The sequence below is a fragment of the Rhinolophus sinicus genome, linkage group LG03 (genome assembly GCF_036562045.2).
Source record: "Rhinolophus sinicus isolate RSC01 linkage group LG03, ASM3656204v1, whole genome shotgun sequence".
NCBI lineage: Eukaryota > Metazoa > Chordata > Mammalia > Chiroptera > Rhinolophidae > Rhinolophus > Rhinolophus sinicus.
Genome location: NC_133753.1, coordinates 31,154,270 through 31,177,968, shown reverse-complemented (window position 1 = coordinate 31,177,968; position 23,699 = coordinate 31,154,270). Strand labels below are relative to the sequence as shown.

The 23,699-nt window shown below is 41.2% G+C and overlaps 1 protein-coding gene across 2 annotated transcripts in view; it reads left to right on the top strand.

Moving 5' to 3' along the window:
- The first annotated feature begins 179 nt into the window (after nucleotides 1-179).
- FNTB (farnesyltransferase, CAAX box, subunit beta) overlaps nucleotides 180-23,699 on the top strand; it is a 72,824-nt gene continuing 49,304 nt past the window's right edge. Inside the window, exon 1 of one of the 2 annotated variants that reach the window (XM_074327358.1) lies at nucleotides 180-324. In XM_074327358.1, the coding sequence (XP_074183459.1) occupies nucleotides 187-324 (138 nt within the window). In that variant the 5' untranslated portion in view covers nucleotides 180-186. Of the gene's footprint in view, nucleotides 325-11,723; nucleotides 11,959-23,699 lie in introns of those variants that run through there. The other variant, XM_019733415.2, reaches the window with a different exon arrangement.

Sequence of the window (23,699 nt, the reverse complement as noted above, 5' to 3'; positions counted from 1 at the left end):
AGAAGGAAGCGGGGCCGGCCCCCGCGCTGGCCTCCCGGCTCGCTTGTGCTGGGAAGCGCGGTGCGGCGGGAGCGCGGTGGGAGGAGAAAGCGGCGGCGGCCCCCGCCCGCCCGCCCCTTCCCCTGCGCCGCCGCCGCCGCCGCCCGGAGAGGGGGCGGGGAGCGCGCACCAGTGAGCGGAGACCCCATGGTGGGGGCTAGGCCGGTGCGCGATCCCCGCCCGCAGGGTGCGCGGCCCGGGGGAGCAACCCCCTCCCAACCCCTTTGTGCGGGGAGCGGAACCCCTGGAGAAACATTTTTGGTTTTCTGCGGACGTTCTGAATGGGTGAGTTGGAGTGAGCTCCCACACAGCCCGTCTCTGCCAAACTCGGCTTACGGGTCTCATCTCTCCCCTCCAAATCCCTCCCGAACCTGGCCCTGCCAACCTGCCAGCTCCGCCACCCCCCACCCAGCACCCCGCCTCTGCAGAAGCCTGGTGCGTGTGGAGGTAGTGGTTGATTCCCGCCTGGGTTCACCCCAGGTCGGAAGGCCTTGATCAGGGTCTGGATCAGACATCCATCTACTCTGGAAGCCGGGATCTCCCGGAATACTCGACAGCGTTGCTGGAATTCGCCCTCTCCACTTGGCTTCCCCTTCACCCTGTATGACTGTGTCTGCCCTCCCGCCTCTCCCCATCCCCGTTTTTCTATAAACGGGGAAAATTGCTGACCTCTTTCACCGGGTTGAAAAGACAGATGATCATAAAAACATTTTCAAATGCAAAATTCTTTGGAAGTATTGTACAGGCAAAAAAGTCTCTGTTTTAGGTCTAAGCTGCTTAGGGTAGGTGTTCAGAATGCCAATACATTATTTCAAACTACTAAGTATTTCTGCTAGTGTACGCAATGGCACCAAAAAAATGAACGGGCCTCTTTCAAGACCTAATTTACTACCACTGAATGTGTTAGCACTGGAGAGAAGCAAATAAATGTTCTCTGGAGTCTAGAAAATTGCCTATTCCTAAGAATGGGTATTAGGGGAGAACAAGTCTAGCCCATTAGACCTTTAAAAAGTGATGAAAAAGTGTGTGTGTGTTTTCAGGCCGTGTATTGGATGGAGAATGTATTTTTCAGGAGTAAATCATGGAAAATAGTAAGTCCATTTACTTGACTTGAGTCATATTTCAAGCAAAGTGTCTAAATCTATAACAAAGAGGAAAAAATCCTGAATCTGATATCTACTTTGATTGCATTAAAAGTCAAGGAAACATCCTACGGATGCCATTAAGGTTTCCAGGTGTGTTTTTCTTCACTGGATTTACACTGGCTTTTCAGCACATGCCGAAGGCTTTGTAGTTGGGCACCCTTGGATTCTGTTCCAGCTCCTCCATTCAGCAGCTCTGCAACCTTGAGCACGTTACTGAACCACTCTGTGCCTCAGTTTCCTCCTCTGTAAAATAAGGATATCCGCAGGATTGTTGGAAAGATGAAATAATATAATTTATGGAAAGGACTTAGCAGAACACTGATATAAATACCCCAGACAAAAACCACCCTGTAATGTTTATCCTATGTATATGTGGGTGGTAGGTATATTCCACAGATAGCCAGGGATGTTTCCCCAGAATTCAGGCCTGTCCTGCTGTGATTTTCCTCCACTGGACCACACACAGTCCTGAGTGCAGGTTCCAGTTAGCCTGACTCACTGTGGGTGCTGCAGCTGCCTACCCATTGATCGGCACTGTAATGATAAATATTCTTCATAGGCCTCCTTTAACGTTTTTTTTTTTTTTTTTTTTTTTTTGTCGTCCTTCAATCTAGTGGAGGGCGCAGCTCAGCTCCAAGTCCCATTGCTCTTTTCAGTCTTTAGTTGCAGGGGGCACAGCCCACCATGCCATGTGGGAATTGAACAAGCAACCTTGTTGTTAAGAGCTTGCTTTCTAATCAACTGACCCATCCGGCCGCCCCGTTGGAAGCTCAGTAGCAGCGCGTTGTCTTTAATCTTCTTGTCTTCAATCTTGTCTTCAATCTAGTTGTGGAGGGCGCAGCTCACTGGCCCATGTGGGAATCGAACCGGCAACCCTGTCATTCAGAGCTCCAGCTCTAACCAACTGAGCCATCCGGCCGTCCTCCGTAGGCCTCCTTATTGGGACCATTAGTGGCTCTCTGCTTGCCTCTGTTGGGGGAAACAGGAAAGAAGACGCAACCTGAGAAGATGCAGCCTGAGAGAACTCTGAAGGAAATGGCTTTCCGTAGCCAAGGCAGGAAAGGAAGTGAGGTTTCCTGAACAAATCCAGGGAAATAAATGCCCAAACTCATAAAAGATGGAGAATATTCCATCATGCTGGGCTCGCCTCAAAATCAGTAGCTTGCATTGCTTTAAAAGGGGGGAGGGGACACCAGGAGGGAGCATGAAAGCTCCGTGCCCTCTCCCCACACCTTGCCCTGTGCATTCCTTGGCTGGCTCCTCCTGATTTATATCCTTTTATAATAAATTGGTGATCTAGTAATTTTTTTTTAAAGAATAGTCTAGAAGTCCAAGCTTCTAGATTTTCCATTATCATCCTGGCTCAGCTACTTTCAGAGCCATTATACAGAGATCTTCTCTTTCTCATGTGTGTCTTCATGTGTGCACATATGCACACACTCTTCGATGGAGGAGCTGAGATTTTGGGACAATATTAGCCAAAAGCATCACATAAACTATTGGAGACAACAAAGTTTCCTTTAACCAGGGTCTTTGTAAATGAAATACCTAGCTCCATGCCCTTACCTCTTTCACTCAGTGGGACATTTTAGCATCCTCCTGAGTCGAGGTCAGCTTGGGCTGGGGCAGATTTCAGTAGAACTGGGAGACATCTGAGGAATGGTAGCTAGAAGTTTCTCCCATAAGAAGCCTCCAGGAATCAGTCTCCCAATTCATTATACTGATTTCTTTTACCAGGGAGACAAGTGCCTGCCCCAGCTCCCCGCCACCCCCAGCCCAGCCACACTGAGCATGCTCTCTATTTAAACAGACAGCAAGGGCACTACTGTGGGATCTGCCATAGCAACAGCTGAGTAACCAGAGAGACGCACCCATAGGTACCGTGGCTCACTGCCGAGACTCAACACAGTCAGATCATAGGACTCCTTATTAGTCAAACCCTAGGCCTCTTCCAGACTCACACTCATGTTTCCCAGTCTGGGTGACTACAAGAGATGTGCTCAGTTAGCAGAAGGATTTCTGCCTTATCTCAGGATTAGAAAAAACAGGACAGATTCCCTTCCCCATCATCTCAGTATTGTCCACCATTCACCGCCTTTTTATTTTCTATCTCTGATAAATACAGAAAGGCGGGAAGAGACTCTGAAATGCCAAGGAAAGAGGGGAGAGGGCAAATTGTCAGAGACATGTGAATATTGGGGTTGGGGACCCAAAGAAACAATCCTAATGGTAATTCATGTTAGCTCAGAATGACCCACAGTACCATTTCAGGTTGTCCTTGGTGTCCTGGCCACCACCTTCATGACTATATTAGTTATGTTATGCTCAGGCTGCCATAACAAAGTGCCGTAGACTGGGTGGCTTAAACAATAGAATTTATTTCCTCACAGTTCTAGACTAGAAGTCTGTGTGATCAAAGTGTTGGCAGGGTTGGTTTCTTCTGAGGCCTCTCACCTGGTACCTAGCCATCTTCATGTTCACATGTTCTTTATGTTCAAATGTTCTGTGCCTGTCTGTGTCCTAATCTCCTCTTCTTAGAAGGACACCAGTCACATTGGATTAGGGCCCACCCATATGACCTTACCTTGCCTTCATTACCTCATTAAAGGCCCTATGTCCAAAAATGTCAGTCACTTCTAAGGTATTAGGGGTTAGGACTTCAACATATGAATTTGGGGCTGGGGGTGGGAGGGGAACACAATTTAGCCTATGACAAGGAACAAATCTAGAGGCTTCATCAGATATTTCCTGTGCTCAGATAGTTTTTAGGAATGATTTCATTCTCTCAGAACAAGAAATGGAAGTTGTGTCTTTCTTGTGGCTTCTTGATAGGTGGTCTAGACTATCGATGTAGAGGATTTTGTGACGGGAAAGCCTCAGACAAAAGAGTCTTCCCTTTATAAGACTAAAGCTGAAAGACAGACTAGCAACCACCAACCAAACAATATATGTCATATTAAACTATTACTGTCAAAGTTAAGTTTTGGGGGACAAGATAAAACCCGCAATTAGGAATCTTTGCAGGAATGAGTCATTCATTCTATGTATTAGTTAAGGTAATCCTAGTTACTGTAACCTAAACCTCTAATTCTCAGAGGTTCACACCAGAAAGATTTAATTACCTCTCGCGTAAAGTCTAATGGGCAGCAAGGAGGTGGGAGTGCGGGGTGGCTCCGTGACACAAAGTCATTTAGGCACGTAGGGTGGCAGAGGATCTTCCACAAGGACTCATACTGTGGGACTCAATTTAAAAGCAAGATGTTGCTCTTTATGAGATCTGCCTTGCAGAATGGATCCAGGGGAGTCCCCGCCAACCAACACCTGGGAAACACCACACCCCAGGTGCCTCACATATCAAGATTGCAGGCTTTCTCTTTTACCTAAGTATATACATAACACCCCCTCTAAGATTGGCTTGTAGGTAGCAGGGAGGAGGGGCTCTGTAGAGAAGATGAAACTTCGGGATACACAATAGGGGAGGAGAGAGTTGACCCTGGAATCACAAGTTAGCAAACTTCAAAAAGGCTGTTTAAAAGGAGTGGTCATAATACACATTTGAAGGAGGTCACAGTATTTGTTCAGAAAATAATTTGAATCTATAAAAGGACCAAGCCATTTGTCTATTGAAAGAAAACCCTGACAATCTCTTTGTTAATTGAGATTTTTAACTTTCAAAACACAAAGCATGACGTTCCTTTGAATTTGAAAGGCTGCCCCAGGCATTTATCTTCTGCTGGCAGAGAGGAAATACACGGTGGAATAGAAGGTTTTAAAGGGCCAGACCTGGGGTGGCCGGTTAGCTCAGTTGGTTGGATGCTAATAGAGCATGGAACCAAGGTTGCCAGTTCGATCCCGATCCCCACCTGGGACACTGTGAGCTGTGCCCGCCTTAAAAAAAAATAAATGTAAAGGGTCAGACTGGATGTACTGGACGTCACTTCTGCCCACGTTCCATTGGCCAGAACTCAGTCACAAGGCGCTGCCTAAATGCACACACATAGCTGCAGCTCCTGGCTATGGAAGGGGAACAGAACTCTAGTGGGCAGCCAGCAGAACATAAAAAGGTTTGTGGTGGCTCCCAACCTACCTGTGTACCTGTGTGTTGGCATCACTGGTGGAGCATTTAAAAAAATGCATATGCCTGGGCCCTAGGCCCCAGCCTTAGATTCTGACTTCTGACTCCGGGCTGGTGCCTGGGAAAATCTGTATTTCTAAAGGCACAGACTGGGTTGAGAGTCAGTGGTATGCTCTGGAGTATACACTTCTTTGCCTCACAACAGCTTTTAAAATCGTTTTTCAGATTTCTCAATGTGAACAATGTTCTTAGTTCACTTCAATTTTCTATCTGCTGGTAAGATAGTTTTCGCCATGATAAGCCTCAAATAGGACTAAGAATTCTGTCAATACTTCTGTATGAGTTTTCAGTAGTAGAGTGCATGTAATGATTAATATACCAGTGTGATTAATTTTATGTCAATGTATGACCACAAAACACCACAATATGTGTAATTGATAGATAATTGATAGTTTTGTGGCACAGTTATTTTTGGGCCATAAAATCATTGTATTCAGAAAGCCATTATTATTTTTTGAGTGATTTGAAACTTTTTGTATGCTACAGGAAATAATTAAAAAAAATAGAATTTCACAATTTTCAAATTCTAATTTATCATTTAAAAATTATTTATTTTATTGAAAGTATTACTAAACAATTGTTTAAAATCATGAATTTTAAAGTTTACTCAATAACCAATTCGTTAGATGTACAGTAATGTATTTAACAGGTAATGGGTATGCTTGCTATTTCCAATGCTCATGATTAAAAATAAAACTTTTGCAACTCTTCTTTAAAAAAATGTATTACTAAACATAAATGTTACACATTAAAAGGTCATCTTCATTAAATAGCTGAACATTAATTACTCCTTCCCTATTCTCCCACTGCATTTTGTGGATGTATTGTCTTATTTTGTTTATATTTATTTATACATGAATATTATTTTATATTTATTTAAATTTGTTTTATAGATTTATTTTATATTTATATAGTTTCTGTTTTTATTAGCTAGTGAGCTCCTGAAGGGTAAGGGTAGTATTATGTTCATTGTCATTGTCTTCTGCAGTATGTTATACCAACAAGCACGCAAATGTTTATTACAATGACTGGCAATCATTTAACTTACTCAAGGCCTATTATGTACCAGAGAGTAAACAATGAACAATACAAAAATCCCTGCCCTGAGAGCTTCCATTCTAGTGGGGGTAGACAGATAGTTAACAAAATAAGTACATAAAATACAAGGTTTGTCAGCTGATGGTAAGTGCAGTGGAGAAAAATGAAGCAGCAGAGTGGAACAGAGTAATACTACAGGGTGAGGGAGGGCATTTCAGTTTGAGATGGGGAAGTCTGGAAAGGCCTCAAGGAAAAGGAATTTGAATTAGACTAAAGAACTTCAGTAAAGACTACCAGAAGCAAGAGTGAAAGCCCTGTCCATATCTGGGGCAGAGAGCTGCAGGGGAGGGAATAATAAGCATAAACTCCGAGGCTGGTGTGTGCCCAGTGTATACACAAACCAGCAAAGAGGCCAGTGTGCGTGGACTGAGTGAGCAAACAGGAGAGTACAAAGAGAGGAGGCCTAGTCGTTGGGGATGTCTAGGCCACAGGTAGGACCTTGGTTTTGATTCTGAGCGACACAAGAAGAGGGCTTTGAGTGAAGGCGTGACTTTGCTTACACTGAAAAAGGTTCAGTCTGGTGTTTGAGTCTGTATTGGGCTAATAGAGGACAAGAGTAGAAACAGGGAGAACAGTTGAGAGATGAATGTAAGAATTCAAATAACAAATAATGGTGGCTTGGACTAGGACTCTAGCAGTGGGATTGGTAAGCAGTGGTCAGATTCTGGCTATATTTCCAAAGATTTGTGGGGAGTGAGAGAAAGACAGGCATCAAGGATGGCGCCAAAATATTTGGAGGAAGTAGAAGGATAACTGAGATGGGGAAGATGGAATGCACAGGACGGGAAGGGAAACCGGCAGCTCTGTTGTGGTCATACTAAGTCTGAGATGCCTACTAGGTTCCAAGTGGAAATGCAAATAGGATATTAGATACAAACTCTGGAGTTCAGGAGAAATCTCCAGTCTGGAGAAATAAATGAGGGAGTTTTCAACCTCCTGGTGGTATTTAAATAAACACTGAGGCTGCCTGAACTCACAGGTGAGTGACTGCAGACAGAGAATCCTGGGGTGCTCCAAAGTTAAGGTGTCAGAGAGATGAAGAAATAGCAAAGGCTGGTGCTAGACACTCCAAGAAGGTATCGTCCATGTAAGAAATGTCCAGACCTGGAGAGAATTTTTATGAGTGTTTGAGCCAAACTGACGACATATGTCAGGGAACAAGATCTCAAATGCTCTGAAGAAGAGCAGTTTTGCAGTTTCTTTTATGCATTTGAGATTAAGGAGGGAATGTAGGGAAGATAACATGAAGGTGGGAGGAAAGCAAGGTGGGGATTGGATTACAGAATAGTTAAGCTCACACTTTCACTGTATTAGGGGGAGGTCTGAAAGGGGATATTTCAAAGGTGTGTGTTAAGCAAAGATAAGCCTTTTACTAAAGAAGTTATATACCTGGGGCATGACTACGCACTGTGACCTGCCCAGTTAGGAATTTATGATCAGATCACCCTCCGAGGTTACTGTCTGTAAAATCTCCCCTTTCCCCTTTTTTTTGTCCACCATATTGCAAGGAGAAGGGAATGATCAACCATGCCAAATGTTGCTAGGAAGTCAAGTAGGAAGATAAGAACAGAGAACTGGCCCTTGGATTAAGCAATACGGAGCTAAATGGGGACTTGACAAGAGCTGATGGGGAAGGCAGATTGGAATGGTTTCAAGAGACAGTTGGAGGAATTGGAGAGACTGGTAGGGAGGAAATGAGTAATGAAGAGGTAGCTGGAGGAGGTGTGTAATCAAGGGGGTTAAAATGTCTCTCCCCGCCTCCCCCCAAGAATGGAGAAGTGGCCTGTTTGAAGGTCATGGGAATGATCATGTGTAGGGACAATTTGATGTTCTAGGAAAAGCAGGGGAGAATTGCTGGAATAACATCCTGGGATGGGGCATGAGGGGCTGACCCTAGGTAAGAGCTGGAAAGTCATTCCATCCAGGGGGACCCAAGGGACACAGACAGCACAGGGGGAGGCTGCAGAGGCTGGTAGAGGAGTAAACTGGGGGAGGAAATTCATTATCTAGTGGGATAATAGATGAGTTCCTTCCATTTTCCAAACTTTCTGAGATATGTATTATTATTACATAGTTTCACAAGATATAAAAATAAACAATTCATGCTGAAAATAATTCATATGGGCTATGTGAGTAATAAACAATTCATACGGGCTGTGTTGAGTAATGGCAGTGAGTTTTAAAGCCTACTTTATAAGCCTACTCTAGGGTCAGAAGTGACCTCTAGTGGTTCATTTAGGCCATTAATTTTTTTTCTTGTTTTCTTGCTCTTGATGGAAGTACAAAATAGCACCACCCATATAGTTTTAATATATTTTTTTAAAGAACCAATTACAGTTCACAGTTTAATTTAGAAAAATATGAGGCATTTGAGTAAAATAAACCCAAACCATCTACAGTCCAAGCTGGAGTTGCTATTAATTATCACTACTGAGACTTTGTCCTGTAAGTACATAACTCTCTGCCACACTGCCAATATTTATATTCATTCTGCTTCTTGAATGAATGGTTTTATGAAGCCCAGAGGAAGGACAGCTAGTGGGCCACTGCTGATCCAGGGCTGAACAATCTTCTCGATGCTACATAGAGTACAAAGTCCTCACATTTTTCATTCCTTGTTTCACTTGATGTTTTGGTTGTCACTGGGTTTCCTCTGCCTGGGATTTCCCCTCACTCTGGGTTAATTAACTCATTTGTTCATACAGGTCTTTCCTGACTTTCCAGATTATCTTAAGTCTTTTCTGTTATGCAATCTCACAACACCCTGTGCTGCTTTCTCTCTCATGCTATTTCCCCTAATGAAAGAGTCTGTAATGCTTGTTTAATGTCTGGTGTTTTTGGTAAATTAATGAGACCTGTAAGGGCTGAGACTGTGTCTCGCGTGTTCACCACTGTCTCCGTAGCACTTAGTTTAGTGCCCAGCCCATAATGGGTACTCAGTAAATATTTACTGAACAAACAGACACTATCCTGCAAGAGACTCTTGCTATGCCCCTGTAAACATCTTTCACATCCCACTCAGAGGAGACTGCATTTAAGAAATGGATTTCTATTTCTTGAATACAATTTGTGATGGCTTCGGGTATACCTATAACAGATGTAATGATTTGTTACAAAACTCTTCCAGCAGCTGAATTTAAATTTCTAGCCAGCAAACAACTCTTTACAAAGAAGGCTGAATCCTTAGATGTGATCCTGACCTTTATCAGACAGTTTTTACTAAAACAGAATTACGGGAAAAGCAATAAGATGCCAATACAGAGGGAAGTACAGCACAGCCATCGTGGTGATCCTGTCCCGCACTGTGTCACTGATTCTCAGATTTTAGTAACATTCTGCCACGTCTAGGACTTCACTTGGCAACAGTATCACTAAAATGGTGTAGGGGTTCCAAACAAGTCGCCCCGAGATGTGCCTCTGTAGTATGAGGGTTATTTCGAGCTAAAGGCGACCCAGACCCTGTGAGCTCAGGAGAAACTTCTATCCCCCCGACCTCCTTCACTACCTAGAAGAATTAGAATTAGGGACCTTGCTCATAATAAGAGATCATCAGAGATAACCTTTCTTTTTGTTTAACCTATCAATACGGCAGGGGAAACTATTAATTACTGAACTTCTGATCTTCTTGTGGTCCTGCAATGACCCTTTGAAGTTCCAAGTTGCCTTACCTCATCCTTAGCTCAGAATGTCATATATACCTTACTTTAACTTTCTGTCTCTGAATTTCCCATGTATGTGGGTTCTCGGACTCTCTCATGTATGTGGGGTTCCCATGCATATGTATATATTTAAATTTGGTCATTTTCTCTTGTTAATCTGTCTCATGTAGATTTAATAATGAGACTAGCCAAAAGAACCATGAGGATAGAGGAAAGTGCCTTCCTTCCCCACAATGGGAATAGTGATAGTGTTTACCTGCCTGAGGCCTTTAGGCCATCCCGGCCTCATCCTTGGAATCTTTCTGAGGGCTTCTGTTTGACGCCAAAGACTGGGAACAGGGGAATGGCTGGTTGTGAAATACCACACCACCGTTCCCTGGGTCCTAGATATCTGACATGGAAAAGAGTGGGAATAGAATCAAATGCTCTGAGCAGGAACTTGAGCTTGTGTCCAAGTCTATCTGGAAAGTCTGTTAGCATTTAACTCCTCCCACACCCCACACAAATCTCCTCTGCTCTAACTCGTTTAACCTCTTGGTATTTTAATTTTGGTGTAGTCCTTTTGATGTGGGCCCTGAAAGATTCTCCTCTATTTCTTATACAAAGGTAGCAGGATTTTCCTAAAATCACAACTTTAAATTATTTTTATGGAGGCATATATGATGATTAACCCCATTCAATAGGTTTTATTTTATTCCGAATACCTTCAGATTAAACATCAGACTTAATAGAAACATAGGTAGGTATATTTATGGCATGTTTTCTCAAACTTGCTGTCCTTTCCTTTTGAGCTCTTCCCCATATTGTTTACATGGATGGCTCCTTGTCACTCTTCAGGTCTCAGCTTACATATCATTTACTTGGTGAGGCTTGGCCTGACCATGCAATCTAGTTCGTCCTCTCCTCCTTTCATTTCTCTTATAGACTCTATTTTCCTTCATACCATTTATCACAAGTCTTCATATATTTATTGTGTTCGTTCACTTAATTCTGTCTATTCCACTAGACTGTAAGCTTCCCAAGGGTAGGGACCTTGTTTGTTTTGTTCACATTTGTATTCCTAGGGCCTACCACAGTGCCTGACATATAGTAGGAGCTCTATAAAAAATTGATGAATGAATATTGCCTTGGTTGTTTCACTTACTTGTTCCTTCTACTGCATTTTAGTTACTGCTACTTGCACTGCAACCCCCAGGGGGGTAGGAGAAAGTTACAATGCCCCTCCCCTTCATCACTGAGTACTGAGACGCAAGTTCCTTTGTTGAGAAGCTGCTGGCTTCTCCTTGGTGGCTTCTATTAGTAATAGAATGACTGAGGCAATAAGGAGAGCGGTCAGAAATGCTTTTAAAGTTACAATCATTAGGTTCTTGGGCACCCGAGACTGCGAATTACTGCCATTATGATTAAATGAAAATTGGCAGACTGCTGAAAAGAAGTATTTTAATTTGCATAACGAACCGAGGCATCCTACACCGTTTCTCTGAAATGAAATTCAGATATACACATCCTTCCTCCCTTGCTCTCCAGGAAGCTGAGCCGCTTGCAGCAGCTCCTTTGACCAATGGGGGGCGGCAGCATCCCAGTAACTCACTCCCTGAAGCTCTGTAGGTAGGAGGTTCGCGTTCAAAATCTTTTTGACTCTACCCGCTCGCCGTAGCGCCTTAGCCCGCTCGAGTTTCAATGCGCGTTGTTGTTGGACGAAGCTGAGTCCTATACACCGCCTGCAGCTCTCCTGATCATGGCTTCTCCGACTTCCTTCACCTACTATAGCCTTTCACCTTCCTCCCCTGTCTGGTCAGAGCCGCTGTACAGTCTAAGACCGGAGCACGCGCAGGAGCGGTTGCAGGACGACTCGGTGGAAACAGTCACTTCCATAGAGCAGGTGAGGTGACAGGACTAGGCGAGGCACCCGCGCGGGGTTTTCTGGGAGTGGGAGTCCCATTCGCTGGGCTGCCCAGGTGCGGAATTTACCAGGGGACTACGATTCCCACAGTGCATCGCGGCGCCTCCCCTCTGGGAAGCTCTGGGCGCCCAGGCTTGGGTTGGGGAGTGGAGCGTTTGTGGGAAGGGGTCGTTGTCAGGGTTGGGCTTGGAGGAGAGAACTGTACCTGGGTCCGCTCTCTAGAGCGGAGAGAATCGTGTTCTGTGCTTGGAGGTCAGAATCAGCCCGGGCGGGTCAGACAGCCCGCTCTATTCTGCCGGGGCATCGGGAGGTTTTGGGACGGATAGTGCACTTTACCCACTATTTGTAGTTTGGGGACATAGAGGGAAAGAGAAGCGGTCAGATTGAGGTCATGCCATTCCATGAGCTGTTTAATTTCTAACCCACAGTGCCAGGTTTGGGGCCTGCCGCGTGGGCGGGCGTTTTAGTAGTTATTCAGTCATTTGACCACCGGCAATGTGTCGGATATAATGTTAAACGCTGGAAATACAAAGAAGTAAAACAGCACCTGACCATAAGCATGGCACAGACTGGTTGGGGAAGACAGCCAGGAAAACAGTATAGTTTGGAAAGTGTTACAATAAAAGTATACGTTTTGGACTACTTGTCATTCATTCACTGAGTTCCCAAAGTAGGATCGGACCTCTGTCACTTTGAAATGGGTTTGAGGGATGAGCAGTGAACTATAGTTTTGTTTTTCTTCTCATTCCTCAATTGTTCCCAAATTTTTGTGGAAATGTTTACTACTGTCACTAGGAGAAGTGGTCAGGATGATTCTTTTTAGCACTTAAACATCAGGCTGCTTACTAAAATAAGATCGAGTAAGATCAGTCTCCAGGCTTAACCTTGGAGGGACCTGCTTTGACTTTCTTATCTGAAGTTGGAAGCCTTCATTGAGGCAAAATTAGTAGTGATAGTTATCATACTGTATATGGCTATACAGATAAATGTCACTTAACAAAAACAAAGGCTTGGCTACACAGTTATACATATGGTAGCAGAGAGAATATAATAACTGGAGATTTACGCTTCATGGATTTTAGGGTAGAAGACGAAACCCTTATCTTTTGAATCTAGCTCCCAGGTTAATTAGCCCACCAGCGTGTCCTTTTACAGAAGTCTTTGCAAAAGATAGCAAAGAAACCTTCCATCAGTGAAAAACCATCAGGATCTTTGCAGTATTCCTAAGTGATGGAGTGACGAGTTGATTCAGATCAGGCTTTTTTCTTTGTATCTGACCTAAGACTACTGGGTCACCTTTTATGCAGTTAAGTGAACTAACCCAGCAGATCAGACTATGGATAGAATGCTAGTGGAGAAAAGGGAATCAGAAGTTGGTCTATATATTTAGAGACCAGAACAGAGAATTCCATGGCTAGAAGGGCAAGTCAGAAAAGGGAACATTATCAGGAGCTTTACTAACCTGCTTTCTCTTTTTCTTGTGCTATTTTTTTTTTTTCCCCTCAAAGAGTGCCCCTGCCTTGTTCCTACCAGGAAAACAACAGCACACCAGCACTTATATTCTAAGCACCCAGACATAAATGAGTGCTACAGAAATGATACAGCAAGGTTCTGATCTGCAAAAGGGTAGGCCAAGGCCTGGACCAGGAGTGGGAGCTAGGTTCTGATATGGAACATTGATTGGTGTTACAGGTGTCTTTCAAATGTAGGCCCAACTGTGGGATAGATAGTAAAGCATCTTATGTTTCTTTTCCATGTCGTTATGCCAGCTCACATTTTAAAAGTCTAAGATGAATAGTCCCAGATAGCGGGAAAATAATGTATCTCATTTTCTTGGCTGCCTCAATGTCTTAATAATCATCGTGGTGTCCATTGGGTCTCATCACTGTGCTAAAGACTCTCCATACATCTTATTCAATCCTTACACATATTACAGACAAGAGAGAGGTTGGTAGGTTAGTAGGTTAATAATGATATATTCATAAAAAATACCAACCTTGCTAGGAGAAGTTGTTTCCAGAAGACACTACTGTTATTATTTTGGTTCTCACTGAACTATTTCTTCATAGGGATTTACTGACAGGGCTCAATTTTGTGCCATTGCTAATAAAGACAAATGCTTGTCACCTGCTTCCTATCTTATTATCAGGAGACTTCATTTATTTATTAAAAAAATTAAATTACAGTCAACATTCAGTTTCAGATGTACAGCATAGTGGTTAGACATTTATATAATTTACAACGTGATTCCCTCCAATAAGTCTAGTACCACTTGGAATTATGCATAGTTATTACAATATTCCCTGTGCTGTACTGTACATCCCTGTGAGGAGACTTTATTTGTTAAAAAACAACTTGATAATAGGAGTTAAACCTATAAATAGTGGAAAGAGACTTTAGTTATGGTTCCTTCTGTTTTCATTCATTTTCATCTGTTCAGCAAATATTTGAGTGCCTTCTGTGTGTTGGGCACTGTTCTAAGCCCTGGACATAAGGCAGTGAACAAAAGATGCCAAGTTGACAGCTTTATGAAACTTGTTCTAGGCCAGGGAGGCAGTCAATTCAAAAAAGGGGAATCTATGTGTCTGTCTATCTACCTATCTATCTATTTATCTATCACCCACTAGATACATAAATTACAAAGAAATGATGTGGAGGAAAATAAAGCAGCATAAGGAATGGGTGGGATGAGAAGAGGGTGGTTTTTATACAAGATGGCAAGAGAAAAAACCTCTGATGATGTGACATTTGAGCGGAGACCTGAAGTAAGTGAGGGAACAAGCCATGTGTGTATCCAGAGGGAAAGTGTTCTGGGCAGAGAAAGCAGCAAGTACAAAGACCCACTCACCACGCACAAGCCTGCCACGCAAGCCTGCGTGGCAGGCTTGTGCCTGGTGAGTGGAGAGACACTGTAAGTAGAGAGGTTAACAAACAGGAAAATAGGAGTCGGGGTTGGGTCATATAGGGCCTTATAGGCCACTGTAAGTACTTTCAGATACCCTGATTGAGATGGGAAACCATTTGGCTGGATAACTTCAGTTTACCTCCCCAGATTCACTCTACCCTTTTCCACCCTGCTCTGTAGAGGTGCTCCAGGAGGTGGGCCTGCGTTGACAGGCTCCCTTGCTTTATGGCTTGTGGTTGTGTTGGTCGTGGGGAGTATACAAAGGGGATGAGAGAGAGGGAGGATGAAATTGGTGTATGTATTCCCTCCCTGCAGGATTGCATGGACTGGAGTGTCTCTAGACTTAAGGTCACATCTCTTGTCAGGTGCCTTCTCCATGGAGCTTTCTGTGGCCTTCTCTACTCCTCCTCTTCACATCGTCAGGCCTAGTTGGGGACCAAGCACCCCTTTGTTGCCAGCCCCAGAGTACTGCATTCTCCTTTACGGTTTCCCTACACCTGCCCTTGCCTTTGTAATTCGTTTCTTTATAAACTCTCCTCCAAGCGCCCACTTTGAATGTACCATCTGTTTTCTAACAGGAGTCAGACTGATCCATGATTGGAGGTTTTGGACACACTAGCATCTCAGCAGACTCATATAGGTCCCTGTTGAGAGTACACTGTGAGGAGGTGAGGGTGCGTGGAAATGAATTAGGAGGCCATTGCAATACTGCTGATGACAGATGATGGCAGCTTAGCTCTGGGCTATGGCAGTGGAACATTGGTATTATAGGGTGTCTTAGGTCAGGTTCTGGGTATTTTTTTGAAGGTCTCTACCTTGGCAAGCTGTTTTGCTGATGGATCTGGTGCTTAGAGAACCTTTATGACTGCTGAAAGCAAGATGTGGTTGTATTGTTAATGGTTGTCTTCCTGTTTTGTGCCCTTTGCCATCAACCCATTCCAAATGCTTTGTGAATCAGGCCAGTAGGTTAACGCTGGTACAGTCTTTGAAGTAGCAGACTTACCAAAAACAGTTGCTTATTGAAGGGATTAATCCTGTTTTTCTTGTAGTTTGCCCTTGAACAGGGGCAAAAACATCCTCCACTTGAAATGGCATGATGTCATTAGACAACATTCAGTCAAGTGACAACTCTGAGGGGAGTTATTCATTTCAGTCCCTGCCCTCAAAATTTTTTTCTCTTAGAGAAAAAACAAAAGAATATCCCGGAAGCAATCACAACATAACTTATAAGAGCATGTAATTCAATGCTAAGTTATGACTGTATTGCACAAAGATCGCAAGGAGTGGAAGCTAATCTGTTGTGGGCTGAGGCGGTCACTTTGTGGGAGTGGGGCTGGGCTGTAAAGGATGGAGTTGGGGGCAGGGGCAGCCATTCCAGTGCAAGGAACCCTTAGGAGGGAAGACTTACCAGGAACAGAGGGTGCAGGTTGGCTGTGGTAGGAAATTAGGTCAGCTGGATGGGTGGGGCTGATGGGGGTGGGTGGGTGGGGCGGGATGGAGAGGCAGGCTGGAGAGCTGGCCTCATGTGATGGGCACTGCGTCACTGCAGTTCCTGAGGAGCGAACGTGGGGTCCAGGTTGAATCCGGAACTCCTGCTGTTGACTTGTTTCGAATTATAGTCTCCAAAAGATTATTAAATGCATGTAGAACAAGCCATTAAATATGATCAAACTTACAGCGAAGAGCGCTCTGCTTGGTTGAGTTGTCTGTCAGTAGACTGGCTGTGTAAATCAATTTTATTTTATTGAGATGCAGCATATAATATTGCCCAACTATAAGGGAATTTCAGGTATCAAAATGTTCCCCATTTTCCCTATTAAAAAGTCCCCCAAAGTGTTTTTTGGTTCAACTTGAAAACACACGTACTTTTAGGTATGTAGGCAAACAAATCAAATGCCTACTTACAAAATTTACATTTTAAATTTAGGTACATACACACCTATTTAAAATCACATACTTTATAAAATCACACTAATTTAGAAATATTGTTTTTCCTCCTCCTCTTATTCATAAAACATTTTTCTTCAAACTCTTCACATCTGTCTTTGACCTTAGTATTTTTATCATCCCTGGAGTCACATTTTGGATCAGCCAGTATGTTTTTCCAGACCATACTTTCAGTTTTTTGAGATTCACTCCTTTTGAGTACGGGTGAAGATATTGGGTAAGATAGTGAATATTTTATCACAGGTTACAATTAGAATGCTCTTACAATGTTTCCAGTTGGTATATATCCATGATTGCCACAACTTAACCACTTTGTTACTTTTTAAAGGGATCAGTAGCAATGTACACATGGAAGTATGAGTTCATATCCCCAGGAATAATTACTAAACCTGTGTTTAATTTGTCTTCTGTTGCTGACATCTTCTTCTCACCTCTATAAGCAGCCAAGACCAGACCTTACTTTAGGCTGATGTGTCAACCCCCACTGGTACTTTGTATTCAAAATAAAGAATTGAACTCACCACAGCAAGAGTTACTTTGTAAGGACTGCTTATAAACTGAGTTGTTTGTTTGGTTTGAGAGATTTTTTTTTTTTTTAGGAAGAATCCTTGCCTTATATTTAACTTATTAATGATTCTTTTACCGCATCTTCAGAATTAACGTGAGTTTCAGGCAGCAAATCTGCTTTCGGGAAGGATCCTCCTCTGGGAGAGGGGAGATGTAGAAAGAAGGGAAGTGATTGATGGTCCACGATTTGAAAGTTGTTGCATCATGAGATTGGCTTTAGATAGAATCTGTGAAAGAGAAAGTACCAAGTGTATTTAGTTTGGTTTTTACCACTCATCTATGAATGGCAATTATTCTGTGCTTCTATTGATTGGATTTCTAGAAAAATTCCATGAGACATCTTTTAAACAGATCTATTGAGAATGCAGACAGATGGTTAGCTCTGCATTTATTTATTGCCATGGAACCTAAATTTTGGGGACTTGATGTAGTCACTTCATCTCTAGACCCTAGATTCTAACACAATTCATTATCAAAAAACACAAACTATTACACATATCAGTTTATAGCATGTGTTTGGACTATATACACACACACACTGATGTAGGTTGGTGCAAAAGTAATTGTGGTTTGTGCAATTATTTTTAATCTTTTAAACCACAATTACTTTTGCATCAGCCTAATATTTACTAGTTTATATTATATATTTTAAAGCTATATGTGCATATATATATATATATATATATATATATATATATATATAAATATATACAAATATATAGTAGAGCAGGAAAAAATATTTTCCTCTACCTATCTTAAGTCCTTCAGCTGGGGCCCTGTAAATTAGATTGGCCAAAGACAGATTAACAAGAGAAAAAGAAACAGCAATTTATTAACATGTGCGTTGTGTATGTACACATGGTAGCACCCATCTATGAGTAACCCAAAGGGATGGTTAGAACTTTGGTTTATATATCATCTTAGGCTATACCAAAGGAAAAGTGTTTGGGGCTTCTATGTGGGGGAGATAAGTTATGGGAAGGGCCCAGGAAAAGTATGGTAAGTAAGAGTTGTTTAGTGAGGTTTGTTATGCAGATTTAAGGTAGCTTCTCCATTGATTAGAGTTAAGAGTCCTCCACCTCCTGGTACAGAGAGGGAGACATTTTTACAAAAGGAAATTTCCTTTACAGAAGGAAAATGGATGCCCTGTTTTTAGAGCTTTCCCATATGTCTTGGTTATCAATGGTCTTTAGCTCAAAATACTCCATGTGCCAAAGAGGCATATTTCAGGAAGGCATATTGCAATACCCCTCAATATGTATAATCTGACTTTAGCAAACTTAAAGACATCCTGTACCTAGAAATGCCTACTCCGAGTCCTGTCAGAAGCAGGGGTAAACTTCCAACAAACTAGTAGACTTTCACTCTGAACTGTTGTATTCCCTTTTTGCCATATGGTAAGTAACCAGTTGCCTCATGACTGGAGAAAGTGAGAGATGTACTATTTGTATTAACAGTTATGTTACACATTAAATAGGTTTAAGAGGGCTGGCCTGGGAACCTGTGAGGTATAACATTGTTTGGATGGGACAGCAAATAAGGTCTAAACAACTGACTTACCAATGAACGTTCAGAACACAGCTTCTTTGCGTGTTGTGGCCCGCCTATCTATGTAGGTGTCGGAAAGCTTGGGTGATAGACATCACAAAATTAAATACTTTCAAATCATTTTTTTTGTAAGAAATTTATAGTTAAAAAGTACAAATAATAACATAATTAACAGACATTTTCCTATAACCTAGAATTAGCAGTTGCTAACATTATTATTTTGCTTCTGGTTATTTGTTTAAAGGACAACAATTACAGAGATAGTTAGAGTCTCCTTTAATCCCACTCCCATTTCAGTTTGCCCCTCATCTTCTCTGGAAGTAACTTCTATCGTAAGTTGAGTGTATATCTTTCTACTTCTTCACTTTTAGTCCTTTTGTGCATCTGTAAACTCTATCTGTGTGTTGTTTTTAAAAATTTACATAAATTGTCACACTCAGTCTTCTTGCCTTTTTCTATTTAACGTTTTTCATCTCTATCCAAATTGATGTTTGTACATCCAATTCATTCTAGTAATGATAAAAATAATTTTCAGAAAAAGGTAAAAATCTTAGTTCATACAGACGAAGATGAGCATGTGTTAATTTTATTTTACTCATATATGAGGGAACCACACAAATGTTATGACCAGTTCAAAGAAAAAGTCAAAAGGCATAAATTCATGTGGAGTAAAGAAATTGATTTGCAAATGGATACAAAACTGTTTTTTCCACAATGGGGAGGGAAGTCAATCAAATCAAAACTTAAAGAACAAGATAGAGTTTACATATTTTACCAGTTACCTACAGTTTACAGAGAGGTCTAAAATAGTTCAAAGCCAATGAGTAGGGCTAGAACCAGACAGCCTGAAAGGGTGTGCTATAGACAATGCTTAATTTTCCATTGAAATGCAGAATTTTTTCTACACTACTACCGTGTTTCCCCAAAAATAAGATGTAGCTGGACCATCAACTCTAATGTGTCTTTTGGAGCAAAAATTAGTATAAGACCCGGTCTTATTTTAATGTAATATAAGACTGGGTATAATATAATATAATACAATACCAGATCTTATATTAATTTTTGCTCCAAAAGACACATTAGAGCTGATTGTCTGGCTAGGTCTTATTTTCGGGGAACACGATATATATGTTTCTAAATTTTTGATATTATGAATGATGCTGCTATAAAATTCTCATAGAAGTCTTTTTATGATTATGTGTTTTCATTTCTCTTTGGTAAAGACCTAGAAGTGGAATTGTTGGACCATAGTGTAGGTGCATGTTGAGTTTGATAACCAACCACTGGCCTTTTCCAGAGTGGTTGTACATTTTACACTGTCATCAACAATGTATAAGTAAAGAAGTCTGGTTGCTCTACCTACTTGCCAATGTCTGTCTTTTCAACTTGAGTCATTCTGGTGGTGGGTGTGGAGTGGTATTGTTAAAGAAAAAAATTATTTGTGACATTTGTTAAAGGAAGACTTTATTCAAGGGGGACTGTTTCAATGAGGTTTTACAGTAGGGAAGACAGATTGGGCTCAACTCTGAATACAACAAGGAAAAGTGGGAATTTATAGTCAAGGAGCAAGGTGGGGGGATTGGTGGATGGAAAATGACTCAGAGAAATCATCAGGGGTAAGGGTGATTCTGGCTACACTGATCTAACAGGATGAAGGCCAGCCAGGGCAATCAGATGTCACTGGGGAATGGTGGAGGATGAGGACCCCAGTCAGATATTGAAGACGATCATTGAGATTGGGGGATTCTGGCTAAACCAACTTAGCAGGATTCTGGCTAAAATTGGGTGATGTGAAGATGGACATGGAAGTTCAAAAATAAAGGACTAGTTTGGAAGAAGATTCAGAGGAGCCTGACTAATCTTTGGTCAAGGAGTATCAGTCTATCATTGTAGTGTATTTGTTTTGAAATTGACAGGAAAACTTTGTAATTAGTTTAAGCATTTATCTACTATATATAAAAATGCATTGTGTATGTATATGAAGATGTATTTGACTTCAAAAATCTTTTTTATACCTGGATAAAGTAATCATGGTGCAATCTGAGTATTAAGCATTTCTTTTTAATTTTTTAAATTTTTTATTATTAGTTTCAGGTGTTCAAAGCAATGTAATAGTTAGACATTTATACCCCTCACAAAGTGATAACTCCCCTCTCCCAATCTCCTACCCTTCTGACATCACACACAGCCGTTACATTTCCACTGTCTTATTCCTTAGGCTGTACTCCACTTCCTATGACCATATATATATATATATATATATATATATATATATATATATATATACATATAAATAAAATTATAGTTGACATTCATTATTGTTCACTTTGCAGTGGTCAGGCATATTTTTTTTGGTTTTGATTCTTAATTTCTTCAACTTTTTATTATAAAGAATTTCAAATATACAGAGAAATTGACATCTGTTTACCTTCCACCTAATCTCCCTCCTTCATATAAACTGTTAAAGGATAAATTTCACAAGAGGATAAAATCATGACTCATACAGATATAAAATAAGCACATGCCGAAGATTTTATTTAACTCATGGAACCAGTAAGACATTGCAACTAATTCAGAAGAGAACTCAAAGTACCACACATTTGAAGTCAGATAAGGAATGCTGATATGAGTTTACAAATGGATGCAAAGCTGATTGATATCCATAAGATGATAATTAATTACAATTTACTAGATTCAATTTGCATTTCTGTGGATAGAAATTATTTGCATTGCTGTCAATTTTCTACAAGCTAACTTCTACCTCTATAGAGTTGTAAAATAGCCCAATCAAGGACAAAGGTGGAGGTAATCCAATGGATCATCTAGCCAAGACACAATTTTTCCTTGTGTGTGTGTGTGTGTGTGTGTGTGTGTGTGTGTGTGTCCATGTGTATATATGTAGGTGACTAAATATTTTTCCTGAATCTTTGAAAGTAAGATGAAGACATTATGACCTTTCACCCCTAAATAATAAAGCACACATCTCCTAAGAATGACATTCTTCTATATAAAGACAATAACATCATACCTAAGAAAATAAAAAATAATACTATATCATCTGATGTCCAGTTTATTTTTAAATTTCCCATTGTCTCAAGATTCTCTTTACATCTTTTTGTGTGTGTGTTTTGGACCAAAGTTTCTTTATTTCAGGCTATTTTAAAAATTTGAAGAGCTAATCCCTTGGGATTAAATCTGGTGACTAATTGTGGTGGCCTTTCTTGTAACATTTCATTTAGCAATGTTTCTGAAACAGATCAGATGCTTTAGGCTGTCATCCTCCTCCTAAGAGACTTATCAATTTCATTAGCGTGGCATGAACTGTGTGCCTTGTGCCCAAAGGAAAAGAACCTATGGGCCCTTTGCTACTTATACGAAAGAAAATTATCTGTTGTTTGGGGGCTATTAATCAGGCTTTGGATTGTACTCTGTTGGTAACTGCCTTGCCTATGGGGGTTCTTGTGCAGAAAGGAGAAACTAACTAGAGTAGACTAGGCCATTCCGTTGGGGTGGAAAGGAAGCATGGAAATTCAAGATAAAATGAGAGGCCAAGGAAAGTGGACACTCTTTTAGCATCCCTGTATTGAAGCTGATTTTTGTGTTTTGAGTTCCAGTTCAAGCTAGGTAGTGTTCAGTTTTTCATGACTTAGGTAGCTTTTCTTTTCTTTAATAGTTAGCCCTCAGTTATAAAAAGTTATATAAAGTGAGGATTTTGATAAATTTTTAAAAATAATTTAATTATAGGTCTTACTTAAGAGATATTACACAGTTATTCTGACAACTTCCTCTTAATTTTGTCCCAAAGGCTACATTTCTAAATCTACTAATGTGTTGGAGGTTTCCTACCACCCCTAGGTTTGGTGATTCAATATAAGGATTCAGAGAAGTCAGCATATAATGGTCCTCGCTGTTCTGATTTATTACAGCAAAAAGCTACAAAACTTAGGTTTCCTAGAGTGCCTCTCCCAGTGGAATCACACAGGATGGGCTTAATTCCTCCAGCACTGAATTGTAAATTGTGACAACACATGGAATGTACTGTCTGCCAGGGAAGCTTGTTAGAGACGGCGCTCACAGTTTTTTCCTGGGGGTTGGTCGCATAGGTACCTGCTGCCTAGCACTTCTCAAAATTCCAGACTCCTAGAAGAAAAGGAGCTGTTCAGTATAAACCACGTTGTTTATACAGTTTCGGCACAATGAGCCACTCTTATCAGTTCTGGGAATGGTGGGAACCCTCCCGAAATCTGGGCACCCTGATATCAGCCGAGGGTCAACCTTTCAAGCAAGATTTTCTAAGGAAAGCAGTTTCAGGCCTGCTTTGTTAACATTTTTATATATAACTAGCTTTTTCCTTTCCGCTGCTATGCAAATCAGAAGAAAGAATGCTTGTATCTTTTCAGTAACAAATTTACTCGGATTTTATATATCATTGGCCGGCTATATGGGGAGAGGGGGAGACAAAAAAGAATGTTGTGTGGTACTTTGATTTTTCTCTTCCCTGGATGAGTACTTTTAAATTTCTATATTAATCCATTTACTATTTGTCAAAAAAAAATTCAGGGCTTTGCTAGGTATTGTTTGTAAAGTTGTACTCTTAAAAACTGTACTGTGTGCTCTTAGGTGATCTTTTTCTATTAAAAAATATACCAGTTCCTAAAGACAACCCACAGAATGGGAATACATTTTTGCAAATCATGTATCTAATAAGAAACTTGTATCTGGAATATAAAAGGTACTATTACAATTCAGGCAT